Raw genomic sequence first — 8939 nt, 5'->3', positions numbered from 1 at the left:
GAGGGCGCGGGCGCTGGCGGCGGAGGACCGGGGCGCCGCCGCGGGGTGGAAGCCTCCGGTGGAGGGAAAGAAGCCGAGGAGGGACAGCGGGTGGAGCGCGTGCACGCGGCGGCGCGGGCGGCCGGTAGCGCCGCCGGCCGCCGGCGGCGCTCGCCGCTCGCGGGCGACAGGGCGAGGGGGGCTAGCGGAGGCGGCTGGGCGAGGGGGATTTGGGGGTGCGGGCGTGCGGCGCACTGGCCGGGAGACGGGGAGAGTGGGAGACGGACGGGGTGAACGGAGAGTTACACTTCGGGATCCCGTGGATCATCCATGGGAAGTATAAACCCTTCTCTGTAAGTCATCGGATCCTTGAACCCAAGATCCGTGAGAGAATTCTGGACCCGCCCCCACCCTCGTCGGATCTGAAACTCGCGGGTCTCGAACCCAGACCCAATTAATTGCCATCCTTACTTGAAGCGTTGAGGATATTTCATCTTCCCCTTTGGTGTTCGTCAGGTGAGGCGATACTAGGGTTTCATTTGACATAGCAGTAAGGTCCATGATCATAATTCTCTGCTCATCCTTCTTTTCTGCAACTAAACCTCCTCAAGAAATAGTTTTTCATTTGCAACCCCGATCCTGTCCAAGAGCAAATTCTTTGTTGAACCTCTCATCTTTTTTAGCTCTTTCTCCCCATCAGTTTTTCTTCTGTGCTCACATATTTTCTAAGGTTGTTGTTACACTATTTTTCTTCTCTTGCAGCAGTACTTCTTTCGCCTTCTTCTTACCAATTGACCTTGTCAATACATTATCCTCTAGGCCTTAAACCTCACCTTGTCTTATTTCACTTAGTAAACTTGCACTCGGATTAGCAGTTAAGCTTGTCTTCTGCTTCTTGTTAGATGTTTTAGCAACAACTAATTTGTCAATTTTAGCAAGCCATTTTGGATGTCTCTCGAACCCGCGCTGCCGTCTCCTTCGTCCTGGGCAAAGGATCACCATCAGACGATGGGAATTGGGAACAGGTGCCGTTGTCAACATCGTCACCGTGTCGATCCATCCTGCAACCACAAGGAACCAATATAGAAAGGTTAAATCTCCAGATAATCATGTGAATTTTGCCTCACCACTTCTGCCGCTTCAATTTCTCCTTGCATTGTTTTGTAGAAAATAGTAGTCGATGTGTTTAATTTGTACCTTCTTCAGAAGCTAAGGAAAGATTACATACTCCAGTGATAGAGGAATTTCCAGGTGAGGAGTAAGATGGATACCAATTTTATCTCCTAGTTAGGGATTTTAAACTTTACTCCTCACCTCAAAATTTTACAATGAAGTTATTTGATTCTATTTAACCGTGGACAGCACCGACATGTACTCAATTTTGCATTCAACCATCACTAATACTCGGTGACTGAATTGTATCGGAAATCTAGGATCTCAAGAGCTTTCATCTGGTGAGTGCAGCTTTTACATGGTGGTTCTTCTAGCGAGCATACAATTCCTAACATGGATTTTTCTAATCTAGACAATGTGGTGCAATTGTATGTAACCAGAAAGAACAAGAAAGAATTAGTACAATCTAAGACCTGTAATCATGGGTACAATCTAAGAACTGCAGATATACATATCTTCTGATTTATTCATGTGCTATTCAGAAACAAGAGCATCAACAGCTCTAAAGTATAAATCCATTTTAAGTCAATATGCTTGTTTTTAGGTTGTGGTATAGGTGCCCTAAAAAAGGTCGTGGGAATCTGACATGTCAATTTATAATATGTAAGCCCATATGCTCACATGCATCATCAACATTAGTGCAGGATGATATATATGCCCCATATGCTTCAGATCCTCCTGTTGTTCCCTATGACTTCATGGAGAAATGCCATGTAAACACTATTTATACCTCTCTTTTCATGGGCATGCATCGTGTAATTATCAGCAGAGGTTATCAAATCTCTCAAAGTTAGACCACAATCCTGTTTCCATTGACGACAAATTAGTTGAACTATATCTCGAGGTAAGTTTGGCGATAGATTATTTAACTTTGATACCTTTCAAATAGTATAGAACATTTGATAATCACTGTACATTTAAGTGCGAGTAGCTGTACTGTACATTGAATGTTATAAGAAAATCAGGCAGCTTAAATAGTGAATTGCTAGAAATGGTAAGGTATCACAAAGCAATATCCCTTTGCAAATAGTGTAAACTTATGCATTGTTATCTACAAGCTTTGTTATAACTGTTGAAAAATTGTTGTTTTAAAAAAATAAATTGGAAAATGAAATTGATCCAGCATATTTCTCATGATCTTCACCCTCTTTGTTAATCCAAGACATCTTCTTTCACAGCATAAATAGGTCGAAAGTTTCTACAGACTTTTGACATTTACTGATTAGAGCGGTGCTTGCATCTTTGCCTAGATTATGGAGTTACAGATGCTGCTGCATTTTTGCAGGAGAGGGTTGGTGATGTTGGGAGTGCCCTTGCACTTATCCAGGCTGGAGTTGATGAGAAAATGAGCTTATTTATCTATTCTGTGGAAAATACTTTCTCTGGTGTTGCATCAAAAAGTATATCCAGAGACTACAGACATTGTTCTAGAAATGAGTGATGTCTATTTCTCATACCCATTTGAATTCTCTAGGTTTGTAACCTGTGCTGTATGCATATTAATATCTTCAACATTTTTGTTTAACGCTCATCCGGTGCATGATGAATTATGCCTCCTTTGGGTTGTGCCAGAGAAATTCACAACTCTCAGCCCCTTAGGTTCCATGTACTTGACTCGTAAGTTATGCTAATACATAAATGCTTGACTCTTAAGGTATTAGCATTGTAGTGTTACAAAGTATTTTGTAGGATGAAATATAATGTTTCCATCTGGTTAGTCACACTCAGTCTTGCTGCATATGATTGTAGTTAGAAAACATCAATATCACTATTCTTTAAAATGACAGATTGACAGTATTTATGAGCAGAGTGCCCGCACATAGTATCTATGGTAAATCCTTAGTTGCGGTTGAAACTTGTGATTAAGAAGTCAAGAAATGACACAAATATTTTTCAGGAAATTATCTATTAGATTCAATAGTACATTAAGAAAGACAATATGAAGCTATAGCTGTGCGATAATTTGGGGAAGTTTCTCCAAAGAATTTTTACTTTGTCAAGCTCGTAGTTTGTTGAAGTCATATTACATTGTGTACTGATAGATACCCGACTGATCTGTTGAACAGGAGAGTGCTAGAGATCATATTATCAAAGTCATCAGGGAGCCAATGCTTCGCTGATATGTTGAACAGGAGAGTGCTAGAAGGTAGATTTTTATGCAGCTCCACATAAGTCTCCGCATAAGAGGATTTATTTAGTCGGTTCTAATGACCATCCAAGAAAAATTCTTCATGTCCAGTAACTATCAACATAAGTGCAAGGTACAAACCTAGTCTTATCAATTTAGGGATGAGCAATGCATTAGGAACTGTATGGTGTTAAGCTTCTTTTCTTTTTAAAAAAAATGCTCCTTCTATTCGACATTTTCATGTTTTAACTATTCTCTAGAACACATATAGAGTGGTATGCTACTGGAACATCATGATGCAAGTTCTTTTCATTACTTACCCCCAAACATCTAGAACATGGATCCAGTGTTTTACTTGTGGTTGTTTATCACTTGAACAGCTAAAAATTGCTGGCAGATAAGAGTCTTCTGTAGCAATGAGTTCAACTAAATTTATCTTGTTGTTTATCACTTGAACATGTAAAAAACTCTGGAACCTCTTTCACCTGCAACATATGGTTGATCAGAAGGTATTATAACATGAGATGTGGGAATTTTTATCCAGATATTCGGTTTGTAACTGTTTTGCATTTGACTTGAGATGCATCTGATTTGACTGTTGATCAAGGAATTTCATTGGGGTTCTGCTAATGGCTTTGAACATGTTAAATATGCCGCTGTAAAAGATGGTGCCATGCTGGTTTGTGTCTACTTTACGTCAGATCAGTAAATATGTGCTTTCTATCATAAAAATACATGGAAAATGAAAAGAAACTAGGCAAATTGGCGCGCTATGCGCACCCATACCAAAAATCTTACCTAAAAATACACCGTAAAAATGTAAACATGTTTGAATGGTTGGCATGTTAACAAAATGCAACAAGAATATGTTGATTAAATTTGAAATAGTAATATAATTTAAGATTTTCATTGTCAAAAATACATATGAAGCACTTCAATTTTGGAGCAAGAATGCATCCCAAAACTAAAAACACTCACACCCGCACCAACCAATTTCAAAAAGGCTAAAGTTGCGAAGGAATTTCCCACAAAGTACTCGCCTTGCTTCACCCTAGAATCTGTCTGAACTCCCAAGGGAACCTGTTTCGAATGGTTGGACATGTTAAGAAAAAGGCAGTAGGAGCATGTTGAGGAAATTTGAAATAGTAATGTAATTTAAGATCTTCATTGTCAAAAATACATATGATAGCATTTTTGCATTGCTTATGCAAGTGTTGTTCCTCAATATCAGGACTAAGACTATGCAACCATTTGATTACTCTCATGATGTGTGTGTTATAGTTATTTGGCAGAGTTTGATTACATGATTCACTTGATCAACCTATTTTGACTCTGTAAAACTATGTAACAAAGGAACCTCAGCTGCTGTAGCTGCTCTTTTTTTTGAATTTGACTTTCACATATTGTGTGATTTTATTTCTAATTGTTTTCAACGTGAAGTTTAGATGGGATATGGGATCAAGACCGGTGGAAAAACAATCGATTTTGTTGTTTTTACATAATGGGAAAGGAGTAGGGCGTGGAAGAGAGGTAGCCTCAAAAGTTGACAGAATCACTTCACCTGATATTTTGCAGTGAGATATCACATAATTAATAACTATCCTCTGAATGATTGCAACCGGTGATTAAAATGATGGCAGACGTTGAGAGAGAGGGAGGGAGGGAGCAACGGGGATCCGGTTGGCTACGGGCTCGGAAGCAACTTGGGGGCAAAAAAATTAGCTTCACCAGCTCCGACTTCTCTGACACCACAGTGGCTGTGTCAGGTGGAGCCAAAGCCGGATGGAGCTTCATCAAATACATGTACCCGTGAGCTTCAGGCCGATTGGTATTTGACTATGGTGGAATACTGGAATCGTGCTAGAAGATGAGGGAAATAGATAGAGGGGGCGGGGGAAGCGAGCAGGATCGATCAGCACAGCCGGCGGTGCAGAGACGACCGGCACCCAGCGGCCGCATGGAGGCGCGGTCTGAGCCCCGTCGCTCACTGGCCTGTTGCGGTCCCTCCTCGGCCATGCGGCAGTGCGCTCTTGGCATTACCGTGTACGGACCGACGACGATGGCATGGTGGACATGCCCATCGCCGGGAAGGACGGGGGCGTGGGATACGCGTTTGCCGCGGAGGTCCCGGACCGCGGGCTGGTGGTCCGATCTGCGGCTGCGCCCTGCGTCAGAAGGCATGCTCGTGGCCAAGTTATCCTACGACGGGAGAAGAACGAGAAGAAGGGACTAATTAGGCTTAGGAACTCACCCGTCAGTATCTAGCAACGTAGAGTATACCACCATACAAATCTATTGTAACGTGTTGATGCTTGTGCTAGGGCATTCTTTTGTCTCTCTAACATCAGTCTCAGTATATAGTTTTATCATACCGTTATCAAAACTGCCATGTCATCTTTTCAATGAAATGAAACTGTCACTCTCAATACATAGTTTCATTGCACAGTTTTATAGATGACCTGTATCATTTATTTTTTGCGTGTAGTTATGATCAAATGTGTATTGCGATTATACTATAACATTATCAGTGCAAGTTTCATTAGGTTTCATGAGACTAGGTAACTATGTCAGCTAGGTAGGTTTTATGGGATAAAACTCCCCTCTTCTCTCTCCTCATAATTAGGTTGACATGTCAGCAAAATTGCTGAGCACATGATACCTATAAAACCATCCGGGACACCCCACTGAGACTGACCTAAGTGTGCATTAGAAATATTTTGCCGTCTAACGCACAGTTACATGCCTAATTGCCTAGTAAATTAGAAAAATTTCAAAAATTGACCTGAATTTGTGAGTCTAAGATTTGATGATAGTCTTCGTAAATCGTGATAATCCTATGTTTCGGAGCCGGGCCTTTGCGCGAGAACAACTAGATAAGAAGCTCATCGGCGGAGGCCAGGAGACCATTGCCCGGCTCGGCGACTCCGAGAGGGAACCGGGCAGCGGCGATGGAGGTGCAGCCGCTCCATCTCCTCCTCGCCCAGCCCCACCACCCTCGCCTCCCCGGTCTCCTCCCCAACCACCCTACCCACTACCTGCCCACCTCCCGCCTCCGACTCCGCGTCCGCCTTCGCAGGCCGAAGCTGCTCGCCGCGGTGCCTTCGCGGCGTCCGCCCGGCAGCCAGGCCGACGCGCCCGGCTGGGAGTGGGCGCCGAACGCCGCGGCGGCGCTGGTGCTCCAGCTGGCCGTGTGCTCGCTCCTGTTCTTCTTCCCCTCCCGCGCCCGAGCTCACGCGCCCCCGCCCCCCGCAGCCGCCGCCGCGGCCGTTGAGGCGACGCAGGAGGAGGATGACCAGGAGTGGGAGGCCGCGCTGCAGAAGTGGAAGACCAAGACCTACGCGCTCTCGGTGCCCCTCCGGGTCGTCGCGCTCCGCGGCTCCTTCCCTCCCTCGTGGATTAAGGTCCGATCTTCCTCATCCACCAGAAGCAAAGCCTCCCCGTTGTCACAATAGAAAAATCATGGCGTAGCATGATTTTATAAGTTCATGGGAGCAAGGAAGCATGGTATGGTGTATCTTATCAGATTTTCTGATACGTTCTTTTGGTGCTCGTAGGATTTCGTTAAGGCCCAGGGCAAGAGGATCAAATTCAGCCCCGAGCTCCGTGCTAATCTTGATGGGATATTCTCTGAGATGTCACAATGTATGGACAAGGGTCAAGTTAAGCCAAAATCTGCAATGGCAGCTGATATTGTGTCGATTGGGGACTCTTGGCTTGGTTATGCCATACGCAAGGGATTGTTAGAACCTGTCAAGAATGCTGAAGAACAGGATTGGTTTCGCAGCCTGAGTGACAGATGGAAGGTGAGAACTGAAACCTTTTAGATTCTCTTGAGTCTGACGATGAATGGCTATTGACGCATGCTCTTGGAAAATAGATTGTTAAATTTGATTAGATTATATTTGCAAAGAAAACATTATGCCTTGTGACTGGATGCTTATGTATTCTTCTTAATAGTCTCGATTTTGTTTATAAATCATTCTAGAATTGTTCGCAAGAATTATGATTCAATCATTATGTTAGCCTTCTGTCCTTACATGCAATCAATAGCAAAATTTTCTGTTGAGTTGTTAGTATGCAAACATTGGGGAGTCAGCTAGGTGTAGGACTAACTAATAGAATTTCTACTTTTAGTTTTTTGGTACCAGTCAGGCAGTCATTAAACAGCATCTCCAATTCCTTAAGATTTTCTGTAACTTGGCTGTGAAGATGCCCCGCTATTTAGTTTGCATTTTCATTATAGTCTATCAGGTTCATTTGTGCAGGAACCAGAATGGAGAGGCAGATCCTAATGGCTCAGTATGGGGAGTTCCATACCGATGGGGTACCATGGTCATCGCGTACAAGAAAAACAAGTTCAAAAGGCATAATTTGAAACCAATACAGGTGAACATTTTTCTTGAGTAAATGTGCAATGTTAAACTTACAAGGACAAGTATGTGTAAATTGAATTATTTTGGGGACATACAACTTCCCTTTTCTTCGGTGAAATAAAAATGTGAAGCTAGGTACTGAAACAGGCATTTTTCTTGTGATGTGGTGTCCTGTGTAATGTATCACTAATGAACCTGGTAGGTGTTAATTATATAGATTTGTTGTTATCCGCAGGATTGGGAGGATTTGTGGAGGCCTGAACTTGCTGGGAAGATTGCAATGGTTGATTCTCCTAGAGAGGTCATTGGTGCAGTTCTGAAGCATCTGGGTTCATCATACAACACAGTTGACATGGAAACAGATGTCAGTGGTGGTAGAGAAGCAGTCTTGAAAAGCTTTACGCAACTACAAAAGCAGGTTTGCCCCAGATATAGTAGCTGACCACCCAAAATTCTGAATTATAATTTGCTGGGCTGGATCTGATTTTCTTTGCCTTTGGTAGGTCCAACTATTCGACAGTATGAACTACCTGAAGTCATTTAGTGTTGGAGATGTATGGGTTGCAGTGGGCTGGAGCAGTGATGTGATCCCTGCTGCAAAGCGAATGTCTAATGTCGCTGTGGTAGTTCCCAAGTCAGGCAGCAGCCTATGGGCTGATCTATGGGTATGATACAGTTGCCTCATGAACAATGCCTTGTGAATTTGTGGTAACGAACTCTCTATCTTACTGATTGCCTTGTTTTGTGCATTGTAGGTGGTACCATGCGCGTCTAGATTTCAGACCGACCAAATCGGTGGCAGAACCAGAGGCCCATCTCCACTCATCCACCAATGGTTTGACTTCTGCCTGCAGAGCGCTAGGAGCCTACCCTTCCGCCAAGACATCATCCCAGGAGCATCACCTCTGTACCTGGAGAACCCTGTGCCGGAGGTCCCTCAAGACAAGAACAAGAGGAAGCCGAAGCTGGACACGAACATCGTCAGGGGAGTGCCTCCACCTGAGATCCTGGAGAAATGTGAGTTCTTAGAACCACTGTCGGGCAAGGCGTTGGAGGATTACCAGTGGCTAGTATCGAGGATGCAGAGACCACGGCTTGGTCTGTTCGGGAATGCGTTGCAAAAGATATCGAGTGTATTGGACTTGAAATCAAGATTATAGAGCTCGTGTACTGCACTTGACCAAGCTTTTTGCTCTCTGTGTTGTAGTGTTGCTTGTTGTCATAATTCTGTGTTGGGTCAGTGATGCTGATCAGTCGTCAAGAGGAAGACGGGGGCGGGTATTCCG

General features: G+C 43.7%; 1 protein-coding gene across 1 annotated transcript; it reads left to right on the top strand.

Annotated features, from left to right (window-relative positions):
- Nucleotides 1-6133: 6133 nt before the first annotated feature.
- On the top strand, nucleotides 6134-8893 carry LOC101775885. The gene is made up of 6 exons (XM_004976642.2): nucleotides 6134-6681; nucleotides 6835-7083; nucleotides 7532-7666; nucleotides 7889-8071; nucleotides 8157-8318; nucleotides 8409-8893. The coding sequence occupies exons 1-6, from the start codon at nucleotides 6229-6231 to the stop codon at nucleotides 8811-8813; spliced, it is 1587 nt and encodes a 528-aa protein (XP_004976699.1). The 5' UTR covers nucleotides 6134-6228; the 3' UTR covers nucleotides 8814-8893.
- The last annotated feature ends 46 nt before the right edge of the window (nucleotides 8894-8939 follow it).

Source organism: Setaria italica, chromosome VII (assembly GCF_000263155.2).
Source record: "Setaria italica strain Yugu1 chromosome VII, Setaria_italica_v2.0, whole genome shotgun sequence".
NCBI classification, from domain to species: domain Eukaryota; kingdom Viridiplantae; phylum Streptophyta; class Magnoliopsida; order Poales; family Poaceae; genus Setaria; species Setaria italica.
The sequence above is the reverse complement of the archived record's forward strand: the minus strand, read 5'-3'. Positions and strand labels throughout refer to the sequence as shown.